Here is a 22,453-nt window from a genome sequence, read left to right on the forward strand (position 1 = left end):
AAGAAATTTGATTATAACAGGGAGTAGAAAATGTTGATTTATTTAGAACTTTTTGAGTTCTTAAATTGTTGTATGCAAAGTTTGCTAGAAGTTTGCTTATCTTTAGTATGTAGGCATTGCTCTTTGACATCTTTCTAGTCAAATTTTACTTTTGAGATCACCATTAAATTGTTCTCCCATTCTGGATGCCAAAACATTGATAGATGTAAATTTTTTCTCTTCCTTCCCATTTCCCAAACCTAACCCATGATGGGAAACATAAGTAACAATTATAGCAGAAAAATGAAAATAGAGCTTTAGAAAAATTTCTGTTTTGATCTTAAGAAGCTTTGTGATAGGGAATGAGCCAGATAGGTATTTAATACTGTTCCGACTAGGGTGGAGTGATTGAAATCAGCAAGCAGGAAACATTGATTTCAATAATTTATTTTAATCTTGCTTTTTATTTTTACTTCTGAATTACTTTCCTAAAGAACGGTTAATTTTTTTCATTGCTTGGTAACCAATAAAATATTTTGATTGGCAGTTAGATGTAGCCTTTACACTAAATTTGGAGAATACACTTATAGCTGTTTACATTTATTTAAGAAATTAAATAGCTTAACTTACACTTATTCAGATTCTTAATTTTTTACATTTTTATTATGTTAGAAAATGTTAGAAATCTCCCAGTTCGTTTCTAAGCTTTTGTATGAACTATTCATTGAACTGAAGTGAAGAAAATATTCTTTCTCTACCTGCAGAAGAGACAACTTCTATCAAGAGCTGGTTTAGCACATCAGCAAACTTGTTCTAGGTTTATTTTTAAAAATAAACCTGTATTTCATTTAAATAAAAAAGCCAACTTAAATTAAAATCCAATTTTTTAAATTGACCCTCATTCTGATTTGGGCTGATCTGTGCACAAAATGTATACTGATTTAACTAAAATCAATGTTTAAATATAAACCAATCTAAGCTTTGCACCAGTTCAACCAAATGGACTTAAAATTTTCAGTAACACTTGTACAAGGTTTGTGTGTGGATCTTGCTCTGTTTTGGTTATGAAAATAAATCCTCATTTACTGAGCAGCTCTGTTTTTCTTTCAACAGACTCCAGCAAGAAAAGTAAAAGGTCATTTTAGTACAGGTCATGCAGATTCTCCAGCTACAATAGTGATAGGAAGAGCTCATACCACCACAATGAAGCTGGTTGGACAGGCCCCTAGAGTGGTGAAGAATTATGCTTTGAAACAAAACATGAATATAAATGAAAGCTTCACAGGTAACTTTTAGACTTTTAATTAAACCATGTAATTCTTGTGTTATTTTACTTTATGTTGGTTGATTAAAGCATTTTCTACTTAATACAGTCTGTTGTGTAACTGGGAACATGTTAATCTCCTTTACGTAGTAGAAAATACTCTTATATAATGTGGAAACCATACTTTAAATATTTTGGCCTTGAGTTTAAAATCTCAATTTGAACCTTGTATTAGGGAGGTTTGCATTTATTTTCACTTCCTGAAAAAAAAGCAAACTTTGTCAAGCTCATCATTCTATGTCACTACATTCTCTAGGTTCCTCCATTGGTTTTGCTACATCAAATACAAACTTTCTGTCCTAACCTTGTCAAAGCCCAACACAGTTAAGATCTGCCATATCTATTCATCTTAACCCAAGGTTGATGCCTTTCTTAACTCCACCAATGATGCTAGAGCCTCCATTGCCTACTTTTCTACTTTCTTACACTAGTGTCTTTATACTTTCTCCCATACTCCACTTGCATGTGGGAAAAACTGTTAGTCAAATCTGTAAAACTACAACTTTCTGTTAAGTGCCTTAAAACTCACCTATGTTGCAATGAGCACTGAAAACTGCCATGTGATAACTGGCAAGTAGCAAGCTCTGATTACTGCTACTGATTAGCATAATTTTTAGTCAGTCCATACTAAAACATTTTATTTTGTTAATCTATCCTTTTTTTTTCTTCCTTTCCAACTGGGATCACATGTTTTGGTTTTTTTTATGCACCTGTTATGTCTTGCTGTCTACATAGTAAGTTTTTTGGGAATGGATTTTCATGTATATTTTTGTGCAGTGCTTAGCACTATTGGACCCAAACGTGGGTTTTGGCATCTGCTGATAGCATGTAAATGTTATTTGAGCAGTATCTCAATCAAATATTATTTTAATGTATAGTTGTAATTATTTCAATATGTGATGCTCCATACTTGCATGTGTGCTTTCTGTATATCTGGAGCACAATTCTGCATGCAAATTGAGCCATCATACCTTGATGCATGAGTAAAGTATGTTTCTAGATAAAGCTTATATGTAGTTTAGTATAGTAGTGTTTGGTTGTTTTACAAATAAAATGAATTACATTCACTTTGTTTAAAAGGAAGGTGGCGAATAGCTTAAAAGCAGGATGTGTAACTATGTTAAACTTTACATTATATTTTGATATCTTGCTGTATAAAATAATGTGTGTCCACTTTCTCTTTGTGATTAATTTAGAGCTTCTCACAGCACAATATCAATAATTCTCTTAAAAAGAGTTTCTTCCCCCTGCCCTGTTCTGCAGTTTTACACGTGTACTTGGTATTTTGCAGATAATTTATATTACTCAGTTCTGCTCTACTGTATCCTTACTGTCCTAGCTTTGGGTTTTTTGAATAAAGGCTAATTTCCCTGATTTTAATATGGGATGAAACTACTAACTTGACTTTCACTTATGATATAGCATGTTTCCAAGGTGACTGGAACGATCAGAGTATTAAAATATTATGCCACCTAGCTCCTGTTATAGCTGCCTGTATTTTGCAACAAAGGCGTAGGCGTGAAGTCATGTATGATTATCTGCACTTAGTGTTACATTGTGTGATCTACTATTTGAATAAAAGGACTAAGCACATGCTAATTACTTTGAACATAATAGGAATGACTGAGATGTTTAGAACTCCAGTAAATGAGAATCAAAAGAGTCTTTCTTTATCTGCTGCTCAGAAGACTGCTCTTACACCATCATGTACTGAAAATGAAGTCTCTGAGGTACACACTCCAACGGAGTCTGGTATGTTTGTTTTTTCTTTTTAATAGACTTGTGGAAAGAGAGTGATGGTTTATGGATTACATACAGGAAAAACAGAATAGAGGCTACTAACCTGGGTCTTTGAAGCTAAGCCTTGTCAGTTTTAACCTATGCAGACTTAGTGTAGAGTGAGAATGGGATAGGTGGCAACTCGAGGTAATTCTGAGATAGGTGGTTGAATGCTGCTTTCTGTCTTAAAAGATGTATTTGTAGTACCAGCTATTTCTGAACTGGAGTGATCCAGTTCTTCATTGAATTGTTGTGCACTGTGGAATATGGTGCTTTCAGAATGCTGAAGCATGTATGATTGTGAAAAATGGGTTTAAAGCACTCCACATTGAAGAGTTGCTACGCTTCAGCAAAATGCAGTGAATTGTTGTACGCAGGCGCAACTAAGCTCAACGCTCATGTTTTAAGATAGGGAGAAAGTGGTGTTTGTGGAAAAGGTGAGGCTCAGAATAAGAAGTCAGACTATCCACGGTGGAAGGATGGTACTGAGTAGGCACCATCCTAACTTCCACACACTCCTTTTGGTAGGGTTTCCTTCCTTCCTGTTGTAACTTTTGGGACTAGTTATTGGGTCACTGAGAATCAAAGCTAATGTTGTCCTGGAGAGATAAAATAAGATTTTTTTTCTCAAAATTTAGCAAAAGTGACACTTTAATATAATTCTTTATAGGTAGAATTCAAGAAAAAATCCTATAATATACCAATATTTTAGCACTGCATTTCAGTGAGAGCTATAGTGTAGACAAGAGGACAGTGACCACTTCAATTTTACCAGTGTTATCCATTCCTGCTCTAATCCAGGCATTATATTATAACTACTTGTGTTAGCAACCTTGAGAAATTGTTGGTAAATCTAGTGTAGATACAACTATGGTTAACAACAAAAATCTTTCAAACATGAACCATAAATGAACTGATGCTTAGTCTACAGACAGACTGAAACAATAGCAGTTAGAGATGAAGCAAATTTCAGTATCAACATTTACTGCATTATTGGCCACCTTAATGTGCTTACCTTGCACAATGTTTTCTTGCCCCCCACACCTTTTCAATTGCCAAAAATGCCAAACATCCCCTTATGCCAAAAAATTCAGCTTCCGCTTGATACTTCTATGATAGTTATGCATTTTCAAAACAAAATTTGCAACACATTTAAAATTTAGGGACCGCATACAAGAAATTTAACTTAATATCAGATTAATTAACAGAAGGAGCACTAATTCATTTTCATATTTAATTCAATAAACTTATTTTTAAAATTTGTGTAGTGCCACATGGGGGCTTTCATGTTATTTTTCATTGTTAATTACCCAAGTTACTTGTTTAAATAAGACTAGATTTGGTGGGCTGGGGAGAAAGCTTTGCCTGCCTGATAATTTCTTCACACACTTATTCAGCAATTTGCATATTCAACTGCCTTGCTTAAATTTCCTTTCAAATTACATAAACCTAATTTTATTACAGGAGAGATGGCAATATCACCATTAAGTACCTCAGGCATGTCACAACAGGGAAAAGATGTTGTATCTCGCTTCCTGAGAGTGGAGAAGTCTCCAAATTCTGCTTTTGTGGATGTTAAATTAAAGCAGACTCCTAAGAAAGAGAGAGCTGTACTGGAAGAAAAGGTGGAAATGAGTAATCCATTGGAAATGCCAGAAAAGCATATAACTGAGGTGACCGTGGGAGCTAAAAGGCTCATGAAAACACCAAAGCAAAAACTGGAACCTGTTGAGGCTCTGTCAGGCCTCAAAAGGCTCATGAGGACTCCAAAGCAAAAAACAGAACCCGTCGAGGTGCTGTCTGGTGTCAAAAGGCTCTTGAGGACTCCAAAGCAAAAGACGGAACCCGTCGAGGCACTGTCTGGTGTCAAAAGGCTCTTGAGGACTCCAAAGCAAAAGACAGAACCCGTCGAGGCGTTGTCAGGTGTCAAAAGGCTTTTGAGGACTCCAAAGCAAAAGACGGAACCCGTCGAGGCGTTGTCAGGTGTCAAAAGGCTTTTGAGGACTCCAAAGCAAAAGACGGAACACGTCGAGGCGTTGTCAGGTGTCAAAAGGCTTTTGAGGACTCCAAAGCAAAAGACGGAACCCGTCGAGGCACTTTCGGGCGTCAAAAGGCTCTTGAGGACTCCAAAGCAAAAGATGGAACTTGTCGAGGCTCTGTCAGGCATCAAAAGGCTCTTGAAGACTCCAGAGCAGAAGATGGAATCTCTTAAAGATGAAATTGCCTTAGAAAGATTACTAAAGACTCCAGCACAAAAAAAGCAAGTAGTAAATGATCTGGTGGGAGTCTCCTTTATGAAGACGACACAAACGCAGAAATGTCAGCTAGTAGAAGACACAATAGGGATCAGCCATGTTATGAAAACATCTAAGCAGAGAATCCAATCAGAAGATATGGCAGGAATCAAAAGTCTGTTGAAGACATCAGAGGAAAGAGTTGAACCAGTAGAAGACATGTTTGGTATCAGCAGACTACTGAGGACACCAAGGGAAAAATATCAACCAGTTAATGACTTTGTGGGATTGCAAAAACTTATGGCTGAGCCTAAACAAAAATATTCAAATTCTGAATTGGATTATGTTGGTGTTAAAGAAATGTTTGATACACCAAAGGAAATGAAGGTAAAAGATATTTTGATAATTTTCATTTTAGTCAAATTCATAAATTTTAAGACCAGAAAGTACCATAAAATGATCTATACTGCCCTCCAGGCTATTACATTTCATCCAGTTACCCCTGTGTTGAGCTCAATAACTTATTTAGCATTTCTGGAAGTATGCATTAACCATCTCCATCTCTTGAGATCTTTGAATCAAGAATCCACCACTTCCCTTGGTAGCTTGTGCTAATGGTTAATACTTGCTCTCACTATTAAAAATGTGTGCATTATTTCTAATTTGGATATGTCTGGCTTCAGCTTCCAGCCATTGGTGGGTTTTATGTCTTTCTAGATTAGAGTTCTTTAGTACTTTCTTCCTGAGAAGATACTTAGATACTGTAATTAAATTGCCTTTCAGCTGTTTTTGATAAACTAAGCAGATTGAGCTCTTAAGTCTCTCACTGTAAAGAATTTTCTCCCGTCTTCTAATAATTTTTCTGGCTTTTCTACACCCTTTGCATTTTTTAAACATCCTTTTTAAAACATGGACATCAAAATTGCATCTAGTATTCTAGTATTGGTCTCACCAATGCTTTATACGGAAGTAAAATCACTTCCCAACTCTTACTCACTGCTCCCCTGCTCATATATCCAAGGATCACATTAATAAAGCCCTGCACAAATACAAAAATGTGCATTCGCATCCAATCCACATCTGCAAGAATTAGTTTGTATCTGATCTGCGATCTGCACTCCATTTTTTATCTATATTCGCACCACACCCGCAGAAGCATGCTATCTCACAGTGCAGAGGTCTTCAATATGTGGGGTGCACTCTTTAGGGGGCGTAGAGGAATGTTTGGAGGGGGGGCACGGCCAGGCCTGGGTCCATCCCTATCGGGAGCAGGGAGAGAATGCCACTCAGCCCCACTCCGCTCTGGGCCCAGCCTCGGCCCCCTCCCACACTCCAGCCATGGAGCCCGGCCTTGGCCCCCGGCTGCAGCACCCTCCCCCAGTCTCAGCAGCTTGCTCCCACTACGGCCTGCAGCCTTGACACCTGGCTCCTGGCCTCTGGAGCCCACCATGGTCCCCAGGTACAGCCTTGGCCTCAATCACAGCCCCTTGACCATGGCCTGGCTCCCAGCTGCGGTCCCCACCTGACTATGGACCTGCTCCCAGTTCCAGTTGGGGAGGGGCATGGACAGACGTAAGGGGGAGCATGCAGGGGTCAAAAGTTTGAGGACCACTGTCACAGTGCCTCTCAGGAGGAGGGTCTGTGTGCATGCCTCTGTACTGTAAATAGGATCTCAAAGGTGGAGAAGCAACTGTCTGCAGCTCATAGCCTGACATTGCTTCCCCGCCTTCAGGATCCTATATTCCCTCTCACACAGAGAAAGGGGAGGTGATAGATCAAGACAGGCAGCAAAATCCCTCATGCTCCTATCACCTTGGTTTAAGGAGCCAAAGAATTTAAGAAACCTCTCCGGACTTCACTGCCGTATCAGGTCAGTTGGAGAGGGAGAAGCAGCTGCTTCCCTCACCAACTGACCTGATACGGCAGTGAAGTCAGGAAAGGTTTCCTAAATTGCTTGGCTGCTTAAACTATGGTGATATGAGCATGGGGGATTTTGCTGCCTATCTCCAAATTTGTATCCGTATCCAATCCATGATCCATAAAAATTGTCTGCAGATATAAAGCATATATCTGCAGATTTGCAGGGCTCTACACATTAGCCCTTTTTGCCACAGTGTGGCACTGGGACTCATGTTGGTTTGCCTTTCCTCTCCAACTCCCTAGATCCTTTTCAGAGTGACTGCTTTCCAGGATACAGTACCACATTCTGTAGGTTTGGCCTAGTTTGCTTGTTTCCTAGATGTATAAAACTTTGCATTTGGCTGCATTAACACATTGTGTTTGAATGGGGCCAGTTTACCAAGTGATTCAGACCACTCTCTATGATGACAACCCTGTTCATTATTTATCATTCAATCAATCTTGGTGTCATATGCAAATTTTGTCAGCGATGATTTTATATTTACTTCCAGATCATTGATGAAAATATTGAATAGCATCAGGCCTAGTACCAATCCCTACAAAATTCCACTAGAAACACCCCTATTTGATGATGATTTTCCATTGATAACTACTTTTTGAGATCTGTCAATTAGCTGGTTCTTATTCTATTTAACGTGCTTTATTGATATTGTATAGTGCTATTTTAATAAGAATGTTGTGATGCTAATGCCTTATAAAAGTCTTAAGTATATTGCATCTAAACAGTTACCTTTCTCAACCAAGTGTGTGTCTCAAAAATGAATGAAATCAGGTTTGTTTGACATCTGTTTTTTCCCCCATAAAATCATGTTTACTGGCATTAATTACGTTTTTATCCTTTAATTCTTTACCAGTTGAATCCCGTATCAGCTTTTTCATTATTTTGCCTGTGGCTGACAATAGGCTAACCAGCCTATAGTTACCTGGGTCATCCAGCTTGTCCTTTTTAAATAGTTGCACATGACCACTCTTCTGGACCTATAGAATTTCCAGATATTTCAAGATTTATTAAAAATTAATATGCACAGGTCAGAGATCTTCTCAGTTAAATCTTTTAAGACTCTTGGGGGCAAGTTACTAGGGCCTGCCGATTTAAAAAATGTTTAGCCATAGCAGATGTTGTTTAACATCCTCCTTAGTAATGGGCTGGGAAGTATCTCCTCATCCTCATGTGATAAGAGTACATCCTCCTGCTTCTTTCCAAATATAGAACAGAAATTTTTATTGAATACTCCTGCCTTTTTTTGCATCGTTAACAGTTTTAACATCTCCTTCTGGTAGTAGGCCTATACCATTATTAGCATTTCTTTTGTTCCTAAATATACTTAAAATCTCCTTCTTGTCCTTAGCCCTGCCAGCCATAGATTTATTGATTATTATTTAATCTTGTTAGGTCAAATCACCAGAAGTTATGGATCTCATGCAAGAAAATAATTTTCATACTGATCCCAAAAGTGAACATAGTAAGTACAAATGTCTGAATTTTAAAGCTATAACTTACAATGTATCTTAAATATATATGTTTTTGAAAATGCCAGAATACACAGTAAATGATCAGAAAATATTTAGTTTAGTTTGTGCAGTGATAGTTTTTAAATATTTGCTGCTGGGAATTGGAATTTATGAATGTAGTAAGCTGATAGTAACATCTGTAGATCCACCAACCAGAAAATCCTGCTGTTAAATTTCATTTAAAATTAAATCTCTTTTGAAAGACTTCCAACAGTATATTATTCCTTTAACACCATGGTGGAGCATGGTTCAGTAGTGAGTTGGAGGGAAGAATGCTACCTATTGAATCGCCCAGCATTAACTTATTTATTTATCTGTGATTTTCTTATTGCTACTAAATACAATGGTACCCTTTTCTTAATGTGGGATCAATTTTCACATTTCATGACTTTCTGGTTAACTATATATAGCCTTAATGTTACCTTACTGTAGTTTTTGCTAAATATATACACATGAGATTAATGGGATTTTGTGCAGCATATCATTGAAAATCATTTGGCAGAAGAATCTGGGGGGGGAGCATGAAACTGAGTCCTCAGCACTCTTGAGCATTCTTTGGGATTAGTCAGTGTCTTTTCAGGGTCCCCTTTCTTCCAGCTCAGCCTTCTCTTCCTGGTTACGTATTCTCTCTGACTTTTGCAGCAAACTCTCATCAACTTGGGCTGGTCAGACAATCAAAAGGTTCCCTCTAGCTCAGAAAGCATGTTCCAGCATGAACCTCCCAGCCTCACAGTTTTTAAAGGCCAGTTCTGACACCTCTGTCACTTTTTAATTTTAAAGCTATAACTTACAATATAAGCTTCTCCTGTTCTGCTGAGGAATTTCCATTGCTGCAACCAGCATCCTTGCAGACCACCTGGAATAACGGGATATTTACAGCCCAAACACCCCACTTTAGCACACCCATTGTCCTGTCAGAACACATTCAGTATAATGTTAATGACTTCTTTTGATTGTTCAGTGTGGGAGAAGCCTTCTAGCAGAGAGTGTGGTATATGATAAGATCCTTGTCAGCCAATGGCTGATTTAATGTATATTGAGAGTTTGATTTTTATGGACTCTGTGTATAATGTTATCAGAATTCATAAATTGTACAAAGACAGATTCCCTAAATTATCACAATAACCATAATTGTATCTTTTATCAACGGTTATTAAACAGTCATGAAATAATCAAACCTAAAGTATCAAATGTATTCAAGTTTCTTCTTGGAGTAGTGTCCCTATGGGTGTTTCACTGTAGGCGTGTCTGTGTCCCTGCGCTGCTGATGGGAGAATTTTGGTAGACATGTCTGTTGAGCCTGCACGTGTGCTCTCTCCCCTCATGTGGTCCCACGAGGCTCAGTGCGCATGGGCTAATTGTCCTCAGTTCCTTCTCAACCGCCCCTGGCTAGAGACAGAGCATTTTGCTGTCCATTAGGGAATCGTTAACTCTCCTTCAACTGGTTATTTTTGGTTTTTACAAACCTTTTAGTCTTCTTTGACTTTTATTTGGCCGTGCCACCAAAATAAATATAAATATAAAGAAAAAAGAAAAGACTTTGTTCTTCTGTCAACTTCGGTGGGGGGAGAGGACCCCCCTCAACAAGGATATGCCCGACTCTCTGGGCTTCAAGACATGTCATACTTGGATCCTGGTTGTGGACAAACACTCCCAGTGCATCATCTTGGTGGAGGCGACTCTCAGACCACAGTCCTCTGGTGGGCGTGAGTCTTCCCCTTAACTTTCGTCTTTGAAGGATAGTGCGGTTGAAGAAATGGTCAGGGGACTCCTCTGACAAATCAAAAAAGAGAACAGGAAGTCCCCTCGGCAAGCCCAGGGATCACCGAAAGTGATCCCCATATTGCTCAGTATTTTTGGCACCGAGATCATTCAGCACCTATGCCTCGCAGCAACCATCATCATCTGGTACCGCTGATAAGCCCACAGGCACCAAAGCTGTGGTACACAGAGACAAGGGCAAACACCCAAAGATGCTCCTGGTACGGAAGCCAGTGACATCGGCCCACTTGGCAATGGAGAGATCAGTATGGGTGAGGTCCTTATCCCCACTGATCACACCACCGTAACGGTTGGTACCAGCAGAATCCCAACAAACTGACAGCCAAGCAGTGATAGAAAACTTTGACTGTTGGTACCAAGGTCACAGAACCAAGCCAATACCAACCAAGGCGTATTTCCCCACAACCATACCATGCCCTGCTAATGTCAAGTGAGGGATGAGAAAGTAAACCAGATTAAGGCTTTCATGTACTCCTCCCAAGCTCCATATCAGACTCAATGCCAATGGGATCCGGGAATGTACTACCAGATGGCACCGCCACCATCCTGGTATGGTCACCAATGCGCATCTCCACTAGGCCCTATGCCACCACAGTGACCGTACTGGGATCCCTGGGCGGCATACCGACAACCTGCCTCGGGGGCACTGAGCATTGCTCGGGAACTTCCCAGTCATGCTCCCTTGGTTGTGGCATCACAAGCCTCAGAACCCCAAGAGATGGAGGAACAAGAAGGGGACACAGGGGAAGAGGTCACACCCAAAGCCATATCCTCCCCGTCCCCAGATGAAACGATCATGCCATCACCACCATCCATGGTGGATGATTTTCTCCTATTCCAGGAGCTGGCAAAGAGAGTGGCAGATAACCTCCTCTAAAAGTATGCAGAGGGTAAAGATACTCACCATATGTTAATCAACATCCTCTCGCGTTCGGCCATATATAAAATTGCCCTCCCAATCAACAAGGCCATTTTGGACCCAGCCAAGATGGTATGGCAAACCTGAGCCTCAGTGGCCCCAGCTTGCAAGCAGGAAGACGAAAAGTATAATATCCCTGCGAAGGATTCCATTCCTATTTACCCACCCACCACCCAATTCCATCATGGTGGATGCGGTGAATTCACGTGGCAGACAACACCACTCCAGAACTACTGTATGATAGAAATTAGAAGCGCCTAGATCTTTTTGGTAGAAAGGCATATTCCTCAGCCACTCTATAATTCAGAATTGCCAATTATCAAGTGCTTGTGGCGAAATATGATTACACAAATTATAACAAGTTAAACGATTTTATTGATAAAATGCCAGAGACTTCCCAAGACTCCTTCAAGGTCATTATCCAAAAAGGGCAATTGGTGGCAAAGATGTCCTTACAATCAGTCCATAATGCTGCTGACATGGCTGCCAGGACCATCTTCATGGCTGTGGTGATGAGACCGGCATTGTAGCTCCATATCTTGGGGTTCCCGAAGGAGGTACAGACTATGGTGGAGGACCCCCCTTCAAAGGTGTAAAGCTCTTCATTGAGAAGACTGATGTCTTTTTCCACTCCTTAAAGGATTCCAGGGCCACTCCCAGGTCTCTAGGAGCTTATAGACAACGCAAAAGAGACATGTTAGAGCTCAATACCAACAAAGATGTTATTCATCCTATTTCTCATCACAGTGAGGCTATGAACCACAGAGGAAAAAGGGGACACTCTTGAAGCAAGAGCCTTCTGGATCCCAGTCCTCAACATAGCCATCTGCCCCAAAACACCACATTTGATGGTCAGGTTGAGGCACCGCGAGACCAATCCCCGCTGCTGTCTATGCATCCATTTGGCAGCATTCTGCAGTGCCTAGGAATACATAACCTTGGACAAACAGGTCCTAGAGATCATTTGGTTCAGCTATTCCATCCACTTGACCCCCCCTCTACCCTCCACAACATCCTTCCCTGTCCTCCTTCAGGGACCCTTCTCACAAGAGGCTGCTCCGGCAGGAGGTAGACTGCCTTATGCAGTTAGGAGCCATAGAACCAGTACCTCAACATCTTTGAGGCAAAGGGTTCTACTCTTGCTATTTCCTAATACCCAAAAGGAAAGGAGGTTGGAGACCATCCTGAACTTCAGAGCTCTCAACAAGTGTGTCAAAGCTCAAAAGTTCAAGATGGTTACCTTATTGACGATAATTTCATCTCTGGAGCAGGGAGACTAGTTTTCAGCCCTTGAACTACAAGATGCCTATTTTCATGTCTGGATACTACCAACTCAGTTTCCTAAGGTTTGCTTACCAATACTGAGTTTTTGCCCTTTGGACTGTTAGCCTGGAGAGCGTTATCCAAAGTTCTCTTGGTGGTGGCCGCCCACCTACACTCACGAGGGATAATGATTATGGTTAAGATTCTGTCACGGGTATGTTTAGTAAAAGTCAGGGACAGGTTGTGAGCTTCCATGAATTTTTGTTTATTGCCCACTACACAAAGTAAATAGTCACCTGCAGAGATATCCCTACATATCAACCACCTTGAGTGCCCATTTCTTCCTGCTGATAGCAGGATCACATATAAAGATACTCACGGACAACATAGACTGTATGTATTATATCAACCACCAGGGAGGAGCCAGATTGCCCTTACTGAGCTCGGAGGTGTTGAAATTCTGGAACTGGAACTCACAATGTCAACCTATACATGGCTTACCTCCCAAGCACACACAATTCAATAGCAGACAAAGTGAACTGCAAATTCGTGCACAACCACAAGTGGGAGATACACCTAGCAATATCGATGGGGGACACCATTCACAGACATGTTCACCACCTTCCAGAACAGGAAGTACCTACAGTACTGTTTCAGGGCAGGGATCGGTCAGCATTCCCTGGTGAATTCTCTCTTCCTCCCTCTTCCTTTACACCTTCCCTCCATTTCCTGTCCTGCTAAAGGGCCTGTTAAAGGTAAAGGGACAGTGCTCATATAATTCTCATCATTCCCGTTTGGTCAAGACAAACCTAGTACAGTTACTCGATGCAGCTTGTGATGTGCCCACTGACCTCCTTTCCAGCCACACTGCATCTTCTCTCTGAGGACAAGGGACACACCATGCTTCCCAACCTGGGGATCCTCTGCCTCAAGACTTGGCTCCTATGTGGTTCCAGCACCTAGAAAACTCATGATCAAAAGAGGTACAGGAGGTCCTACTACACAGCAGAAAGCCTTCCACACAACACACTTACCTACAGAAATGGTCCAGATTCCAGACTTGGTACACATCCCTACAAATCTCTACAGTCTCAGCAACTCTTCCTCATATTCTGGAATATGCCCTGACCCTTAACAAATCAGGGTTATTCTTGAGCTCTCTCAAGATCCACCCGACAGCTATGACAGCATTTCACCAACCTGTAGAGGGGTACTCAGTTCTATTGCACCCAACCACCAAAAGGTTCCTGAAGAGAATAACAAACCTCTTTCCTCAACCTTGACTTCCTACCCCCTCATGGGATCTAAACCTAGTGCTGGAAGGGCTGATGAGGTCCCCTTTTGAGCCTGTTCATTACCATACCTGTCAAAGAAAACAATCTTTATGATTGTGATTACCTTGGCTAGAAGAATTGGGGAAATAGCAGCCATGATGGCACATCTCCTATACACAGTGTTTTTTTAGATAAGGTCACCCTTAGGCCTCATCCAAGATTCGTCCTTAAAGTGTCCTAATCGTTTCACATGAATCTGTCTATTTACCTTCCAGCCTTCTACCCTAAGTCTCACCGAGACAATATGGAGGCCATATTGCATACCTTAGATATCACGAGAGCCCTGGCATTCTACCTCAATAGGACAAAGGCCTTCAGGAAGTCCCCATGATTATTCCTTTCCATTGCGGAAAGATCTAAGAGTTCAGCTATATCAGCCCAAATACTCTCCAAGTGGGTCTCAAATTGCATCAGACAACGCTACCAAATCTGTAATATGACTTGATCCATACACATTCTATGAGTTAGATCTCCTCATCTGTCGACGTCTTTATGGATGTCCCCATCTCAAAGATCTGCAGAGCAGCGACGTGGGCGTCAGTCCACACCTTCGCAGAACACTATGCAATCACCAGAGACTCTGCCTCTGATGCCATCTTTGGCTCCACAGTACTTTAAATGGTGACTAACCCAACTGTGAAGTTTTAGCCCTGTGAAAGGGATACTGCTCAGTAGTCACCTACAGTGGAGCACCCATGAGGACACTACTCAAAGAAGTTATTCACCCTCTGCAATAACCATGTTTCTTCATGTGTGTCCCTGTGGGTGCTCCACTACCGATCATCCTCCTCTCTACTTTGGCGTTCTAGTAGTTGACTCTGCAGTTGAGAAGGCACTGAGGAAAGTTAGTCTGCACGTGCTGGCTAGCCTCAGAGCATAGCATATGGGGAGACAGTGCATGTGCGAACCCAACGAACACTGCTACCAAAATTCTCCAATCAGCAGCGCAAGGATGCAGACACACCTACAGTGGAGAGAGAATCCATAGGGGTACACATCTTGAAGAAACATTGTTCCTGCATAGGGTGAGTAATTTTTGCTGCTCTCAAATCTAAAATATCAGTAGCACAAACAATAAAATAACATTTGTTTCCTCTTATTGTGTAATCTAAAATTCATTGTTGAATCTCTAGTAGTCACTCACATATCTTATTTAGAATATTAAATATACTTACTATTTTAATAGAATCAAATAGTCCTACCCTAAGCTTAGACGTAATTTTGATCAGGCATATTGTGCACTTCTTTTACTAATTTTATTCTTGCTCCTTTTATTCTGTATGAAAACAGTTTTTTAATGAAAAATGTTGTTTATTTTAGAATCCAGAGGAAGTTATGAAAGAGAAGAACTGAAGCAAGAGAAAAGACTGGAAGATTCACTTGAAAAAATATCACTCCTATCTGTGAGATCTAGGAATAGGAACATTAAAAATGAACAAGCATTGCAAGAAAACTTTGAACATGCATGTATTTCACCTAAGGAGTCAAAAATTATGAAAAATATAGAAAGTATTGAAAAAGAAAAAATGAGCGAAGGCTCTCAGATAGAGAGCCATAATCGCTCAAATTCAGTAATCTCTTCTTTGCTTACCAAAGTGGATTCAATTCAAGAACCAGCTATGCAAATGCAAGGAGAATTAAACCAATATTTGAAAGATAGTGTTGATAAAGAATTGCTTTTTGAAAATCCTGTGGCCCCACAATTAAATCTTGTCCAGGGATCTATTGATTTGTCCAGTAAAGACCAATCTACATTTACTAAAAAATCTACAAGGGCAAAACAACAGAAAATAGAAATTAAAGAATATTCTGCTTCACTAAGAGAATGTGAAGAAAATCTAAAGAAGGATGTAAATGTACTAGAATTACCAGGTCTGGTGAAAGAGAGCATTGAAGACCAGAAGGAAGAGGCTGTTGCTTTCACTTCGATAGTTAAAAATCTAGGAAGAAGAGAGAGAACCGATCAGTGTATGCAAGAAGAAATCATTTCAAAAATTCATGTTCATGAACAACTTGACAAAAATAAGGAAGCTGTTTCATCAGTAGAAATAAATGGAAGTTTTCACAGACCCAAAAGAGGTAAAAATAATCTTGAGTCTCATCGTAAAGATTCTTTAATGCCACAAAGAGAAACTACAAGCATGAAACCAAATTTGCAGACTATTCATGAATCTGTCACAAACCATATTTTAATAATGGAAAGTGATCAAAACATCAAGACAGCAATTGTATCTAGTAGCAGTAAAAATGTAAGAGGGCATCCTCTGCAAACAGAGCTTATAGCACCTGAAGATAAGTCTGATCATGGTAGTGTAGAAAATAATGAAAAGATGGTTCTGTCACTTAGGAAGAGCTCTAGATGGGAGAAAAAATTAGAAATCCTAGAATCATTAGTTCCAGCTAAAAGAACCAGAAGAGGGAAAATTGAAGATAACCAACAGGGTTCTACAGAGCAGCATAATGCAAAAGAAAAACCTCGAAGACAGACAACAAGGAACCCTCATAGAGCAGAAACAGCAAAGTGTCCGCAAACAGATGAACAGGATTTTGCCAAGCATATCACTGAAGCTCCTGCAGTGGAAGAATCTGAAAATAATAAACCAACCCTTGAAATTATGATAACAGAGAAGAAAGAGAGAAAATCTTGCAGAGTAAAATCTAGAAAGCAATTAGAGGAAACAAAGGAAGAAAGTACAGAGATGGGACCCGAAAATGTAAGAGAGGTCCAGGAACCCAAAAAAATATCAAAAGGAATTGTTGTTAAAACACCCAAATTTATAAAAAATGAGACAAAAGTATCTCAGGGAAATAAGGAAGCAAAAACAGGTCAAAGGTTAAAATTAAAGGAGTCACATTTTGAAAACATAAATGAAGCACCACTTAATATTTATAACTTGCAAGCAAACAGAAATCCTATAAAAGAAACTAATCAAAGACATGGAAATAAGAAAGAAAAAAGTATATTGGACAATAAGGAAGGTGAATTTGCCAAAAATGAAGAAATGATACCACAAAATATACCAGAAACTGAACTAGAGACAATTTCTACAAAAGACTCTCTAGGATCTCTACAGACAGGGCAAAATTCCAAAACCAAGGAAGCCCAAAACAATCCAACTGCTGCAATGGTATATGATGCTAAAGATGATGAGAGAACTGTTCTTAGACACAGAAAGAGGGTAAGGAGAGGTGATGGTGAACAGGAAGCCTCTGAAACAAAACAAATTGAGATATTGGAAAATAATCCTACAGAAGCAAATGAAAATACACTAAGAAGAGACAGAGGGAAAAAAGTTCATTTTGAATTTGAGGAAGCCAGTTCTCCTCTCAGAGCAAAACACATTTTACCTGAAGGTAATGATAAAGACCAAAATGAGACTTCAGAAAATATTCCTTCCCAAGCAAATAAAAATCTATTAAGACGGGGCAGAAGGAAAGAGGTTGATCTCAGGCCACAGGCAGTTAGTTCCATTTCTCTTACAGAAAAATGCAGCTTGCCAGATAGCGTTGCCAAAAAAGAGACTCCTAAAAAAGATCAAGATGCAGTTTTGGAATCTACTGCTTTCCCTACAAAAGAAAATCCATCCAGAAGCAGTACAAGGAAACAGGTTGATCATAGAGTGCTGGCAGCTAGTTCCACTTCTTTTGGAGGAAAATGCGGCTTGCCAGGAGATAGGGGTAAAGAAGAGATGCCAAAAGATCAAAATGTGTCTTTGGAGACTATTGTTTCCCCTACAAAAGAGAAGCTATCAAGAAGGGGGAGAAGGAATGAGGTTCTTCTCACATTTCAGGCAGCTACTTGCACTTCTCTCAGAGGAAAAAGGAGCTTGTCTGAAAATGATGATAAAAAGGAGATTCCTAAAGAAGACCAAAATGTGCCATTGGGAAATACTACTTCCCAGGCAAAATCTAATCCATCAAGAAGAGGTAAAAGGAAACAGGTTCTCAAACCATGGACAGCTAGTTCCATTTCTCTCAGGGGAAAAAGTAGCTTTTCAGAAAATGATGGTAAAGAGGAGACTCCTAAAGATCAAAATGTTTCTCTGGAAACTATTGTTTCTCGTACAAAGGAAAATCCCTCAAGTGGGGGCAGAAGGAACGAAATTTTGCTTACATCTCAGGTAACTAGTTGCACTGCTCTCAGAGGAAAAAGTAGCTTGACAGAAAATGATAATAAAGAGGAGATTCCTAAAGAAGACCAAAATGTGCCTTTGGAAAATACTACTTCCCAGGCAAAAGCGAATCCATCAAGAAAGAGCAGAAGGAAACAGGTTGACCTCACAACACAGGCTGCTAGTTCCATTGCTCTCAGAGGAAAAAGTAGCTTGACAGAAAATGATAATAAAGAGGAGATTCCTAAAGAAGACCAAAATGTGCCGTTGGAAAATACTACTTCCCAGGCAAAAGCGAATCCATCAAGAAGGGGCAAAAGGAAACAGGTTGACCTCACAACACAGGTAGCTAGTTCCACGTCTCTTAGAGGAAAAAGCAGCTTGCCAGAAAATGATGGTAAAGAGAAGGTTCCTAAAGAAGACCAAAATGGGCCGTTGGAAAATACTACTTCCCAGGCATCAAGAAGGGGCAGAAAGAAACAAGTTGATCTCACAACACAGGCAGCTAGTTCCACTTCTTTTAGGGGGAAAAGCAGCTTGCCAGAAAATGATGGTAAAAAGAAGGTTCCTAAAGAAGACCAAAATGGGCCTTTGGAAAATACTACTTCCCAGGCATCAAGAAGGGGCAGAAGGAAACAAGTTGATCTCACAACACAGGCAGCTAGTTCCACTTCTCTTAGGGGAAAAAGCAGCTTGCCAGAAAATGATGGTAAAGAGAAGGTTCCTAAAGAAGACCAAAATGGGCCTTTGGAAAATACTACTTCCCAGGCATCAAGAAGGGGCAGAAGGAAACAAGTTGATCTCACAACACAGGCAGCTAGTTCCACTTCTCTTAGAGGAAAAAGCAGCTTGCCAGAAAATGATGGTAAAGAGAAGGTTCCTAAAAAAGACCAAAATGTGCTTTTGGAAAATACTACTTTCCAGGCAAAAGTTAGTCTGTCAAGAAAGGGCAGAGGGAAACAGGTTGATATCAAATCTCAAGCAGCTAATTCCACTTCTGTCAGAGGAAAACGCCATTTGCCAGAGAATGAAAAGGCAGCCAAAAAAATAAAAACAGGTATGGCAATGATTTATTTTCAATTACCTAATACAATTATTAATTTTTTGAAGCTAGGTGAATGCAAACTATTGGATGTTTCAGATGAGGCAGTATTTGATTCTTGTTCCTGCACATAACTTAATATTGTTAATAAAAGTGATAAAATTTACATTACTGTAATCTTTAATCTTAAGTTCATTGCCACAGAGACACTTACTACGTGTTTGTATAGCACTTAACAAATACAATTTTCTTTTGTTACTGTAAATCTTAGGTCCTTAAAATTTTTCATACTGTATTATGTATCAACTCCCCCCCAATCTATTTGGAATTGTACATCATCTCTGTGGCAATCACAACAATTGTTTGTTTGAAAAAATAATATTAAGAAAATATTTAGATAGTAACTGTTTTTAATGTGATATGTTGTCAATTTAAAAAAGTCACCATCTTTCCACCTTCATTTAATTTTCCCCACTTATGTTTGTTCCTTCTTATCCTTCCCTTCTGCCTGGTCCCCTCTTTCCCTGCACATGCTTTCTTGTAGTCTGATCCTCCAGTCCCGTACACGTGCTGCCCTCTCCCTTTTTTCCCTTTGTCTGCCATTTTGTCTTTTTCCTCTTTCTAGTTCTTTTCTCCTGCCTTCTGGTCTCATTGCTTGTTCCCTGCTCCTGCTACGCATGCTTGTTTTGCCTGATCTGCTGCTGCTGCTGCTCTAGATATCTGATTCCTTTGTCACTGTTCTCCTGGATAATAATGCTCTTCTGCTGGAGGTCCTCTTTCCACCAAGCAGCTTTTGATGGTAGCTACCATCTCTGGTGCCACTAGTGACTCTTCTTTCTGGGATCAGCTCCTGTTTCCTGTGATTTCTAGATTCCTATGAAGGTGTCCAGTCTTTTTACAATGAGGAGTCCCACCTTCCAGCTCTTTGTGGACCAGAACCAATGCTTTATATTCTAATGCAGGATTTTCCTTGCTTTAATATTTTTATTGGGTGTCTTTAGTTTTACATAGTTAAAAAAATTCACTAAAATAAAGTAGCTAATTGGGTTTATGGTATAACTTTGAGACTTATACTACACAAGGGCCCCAAGAATGAAGTGCAGCCAGTTATTTTGGGTTGGAACTTTAGCCTTTAGCCAAATGGCTTAACCCACAAAGCAGCAGGAATGTTGGCAACAGGTGGCATACTGAATAGTGGCCTGTACTCACAGAACTGTCTTTGGACAGTTTATAGCATTAGTCTTTGGACAAATTGGTGATTTATAGCAGTACCATCTGCTGCTCTGCCACAGCATATTAGTACAGTCATCAAATTGTCCATGACTTCTTATTCAACAGGCATCCCCACATATATCACAGCTAATTTCCATATCTGAAGTCCATTTGTACAGAATGGGCTACCATGGTTTCAAATGTCCAATAATGGAGATGCCATATAAGAAAAAGAATGGAGTTTAGTGCACTTACTAATGTTAACCTAGTTTCAGAAGTAGCTGAGTCTTTGAAGGGATCTATTTTAAAGGATGCTAGATGTGCAGAAGTGTGGCTTTCAGAACTCGTTTGTTGTATTCATGGATATTGTCTCTGGGATTTATTCATTAGGGACATTTTTCTTTAAAACAGCATAGCTGAAGATTGAATTTCAGCTAAAATGTTTGATTTATTATCCAAATTTACAATTAATATTTTTATTTACAAACAGAGTGTGGTGAAAGTATAACTCTGGAGAAAGAAACAAGAAACAAAACTAAAGGAGAACTTGACAAAGGTGGTATAAAGATGATTACGAGTGCTGGAGGAACAGAAAGGAAAACAAGAGGAAGTGCAAGAGCAAGAAAATAGCCTCTGTTTTGAAATCTTTTCAGTATTTGATTTTGCAATTTTTTTATGTACATGGATGTGGACTTAGCTTTGATAGTTGTAAAGCATTCAGTAAATTTAGGTATAATGGAGACATGTTTCTTAACCTGTTTATATAAGTAGAAAAGATACCTCTTTTAATGGCATAATTCAGCCAAATATATTTGAGTTCCAAATTGTGGGGAGCTTGTGTAAAATTACAGCACCCAACAAACATCTTCCTGAGACAACATTGATGCCTCCATTCATTGACGATCATTATAGCATTCTGAAAGTTGTATTATTTCGCTGAATTGGCCATATGTAATTATATGTTCTTATCTAGTTAGTTTAATTTTGGAATACTGAAGCTTTATTTTTTCATGAAAGTTCTGTAAATATCTTTTAAAAAAAAAATCTACAGGTTTTTATTGGCAAAACTATTGTGGGAATTCTGATTTTAACAGTTTAAATTGACTACTGCAAAAAATGCAGATAGATTTTTATGAGTCAATAAATTTTGTAAATGTTAATTAGATTTGTGGTTTTATTTTGTGATTTAAGCATGCTTTTATAAGTATATTAGGAAAACTCAGGATTTATGTATAATTTTTTCTCACAAGCACAGTGTCAGCATTATTCCCTCATCCTCTAAGTGACCCTGCAGGTTTTTGGAAGCATGTCTTGTATATAATGGGTCTCTTAGAATATTGGTTGTCCCCTAGTTTGTGGGGCAAGACTTCCCTTTGCTGTGCAGCAGTTCCAATTTCACATGACTGCTAACACCAGACAGCCTGCAAAATTAAACAGACAAAAAGCAGGCATTTTGAAGGAATGGTGCTCTTTCTCCAACTCCTCATCTTCAAAGGAATGTTACTCTGAGTTTTGTATGCGGTTATTTTAATATAACGTTATCCAAGTGTTTTCAGCATCCAAGGACCATATAGATACATATGCACTAACAAAAGACTTATTAAATAATGGAGTCTTTCTGTTACTTTTAAATAATACATTGCATGAATAATTCAAAATGTTAAACATATTTTTTAAAAGTACATATTTTTCCTGCCATTTATTTGTGTTTAAGAGCCCAATCCTGCTCTATTGAAATTGATGACAAAAAAGTGCCATTGAATGTGGTGGAGAACAAGACATAAGTCAACTTCTACTACCACATATTTGCATCTGTTGGGTGACGTTTTAAGCCAGTATTCAAAAAGAAACCAGCATTTGAAATGTTTTTTCTGTGAGGAGCTGAGCCCTGAAAATTTTTAAACATTGAACCTTTTCTACACTATCATTTTTCTTAATATCTTCCATTATTACATGACCACTAGCGCAGGTTCATTGGTGTTAGTATTGATGGGACTATTAATGTGGACAGCCCATTGCTGGCATTGCAACCTTCAGACCT

The 22,453-nt window shown here is 39.4% G+C and overlaps 1 protein-coding gene across 1 annotated transcript in view; it reads left to right on the top strand.

The window, feature by feature from the left end:
• MKI67 (marker of proliferation Ki-67) overlaps positions 1-21,572 on the top strand; it is a 39,515-nt gene extending 17,943 nt beyond the window's left edge. The window contains 6 exon segments of the mRNA XM_067533432.1: positions 1,093-1,264; positions 2,921-3,055; positions 4,547-5,703; positions 8,630-8,699; positions 15,367-19,215; positions 20,903-21,572. Coding sequence (XP_067389533.1) covers positions 1,093-1,264; positions 2,921-3,055; positions 4,547-5,703; positions 8,630-8,699; positions 15,367-19,215; positions 20,903-21,042 — 5,523 coding nt within the window. The 3' untranslated portion in view covers positions 21,043-21,572.
• The last annotated feature ends 881 nt before the right edge of the window (positions 21,573-22,453 follow it).

Source organism: Emydura macquarii, unplaced genomic scaffold (assembly GCF_026122565.2).
Source record: "Emydura macquarii macquarii isolate MOO-44397 ecotype Brisbane River unplaced genomic scaffold, CSIRO-AGI_Emac_v2 contig_3343, whole genome shotgun sequence".
Classification (NCBI taxonomy): Eukaryota; Metazoa; Chordata; order Testudines; family Chelidae; genus Emydura; species Emydura macquarii.